A 670-nucleotide genomic window follows, 5' to 3' on the forward strand; every position below is an offset into this window, starting at 1 on the left:
GATAGCCGTGAATACATAGGATCCGTAGCGAACAATTAGCGTTGGACATGATTTATTAAATTGTAATAAAATAAATACAGTCTAAAGAATGGTGCTGTTTACTTGTGATCTATAGTTATAATCTTGAATATCAAATCTTTAGTATTTGTATTAACTCAAGTGGATTACAGAAACCAGTTATAGTTGTGCGTGTACGTCCGATTAACGAAGCCGTGTAGAAACGATGTGAATACGAAGTTCCGCTTGTAGTTTTAGCCTTGACTTAGGCCTACTATTTTCCCGAAATCAGGGGTCCTCAAATTATTTTTCTTTGAGGGCCACATAATATTTTCCTTTCTGTAATGTAATAAATGCGTGAATTCTGCCAGAATTCACGCATTTACTGCCTTTATAGAGATGCCTTTCTCTCGACAGCATTCAGTTGTCTCAATGTTAAAGCGTTTTTTTTTCTGTGTTTTTGGTATTTTAAAGCCCAGTCAGCTCGGCTTTTTATTAACACTTGCAAATCAATGTTCCATATACATATATACTGTAAAGTTTACACATTACTTCGTTTTGCTGAATGATGTACTTTAATTTGTTAAATGGAAATGTAAAATGTAATTTGTTAAATTATTCATTATAACATCTTACAGTATACTACCACATACTGATCAAAGATCATACTGAT

At 33.0% G+C, this 670-nt stretch overlaps 1 protein-coding gene across 1 annotated transcript in view; it reads right to left on the reverse strand.

Annotated features, from left to right (window-relative positions):
* ovca2 (OVCA2 serine hydrolase domain containing) overlaps positions 1-228 on the reverse strand; it is a 19,229-nt gene extending 19,001 nt beyond the window's left edge. The window contains exon 1 of the mRNA XM_046861699.1: positions 1-228. This exon is cut by the window's left edge and continues 111 nt beyond it. Coding sequence (XP_046717655.1) covers positions 1-49 — 49 coding nt within the window. The 5' untranslated portion in view covers positions 50-228.
* Between the last annotated feature and the right edge of the window lie 442 nt (positions 229-670).

Source organism: Silurus meridionalis, chromosome 11 (assembly GCF_014805685.1).
Source record: "Silurus meridionalis isolate SWU-2019-XX chromosome 11, ASM1480568v1, whole genome shotgun sequence".
In the NCBI taxonomy this organism is placed as follows: Eukaryota; Metazoa; Chordata; class Actinopteri; order Siluriformes; family Siluridae; genus Silurus; species Silurus meridionalis.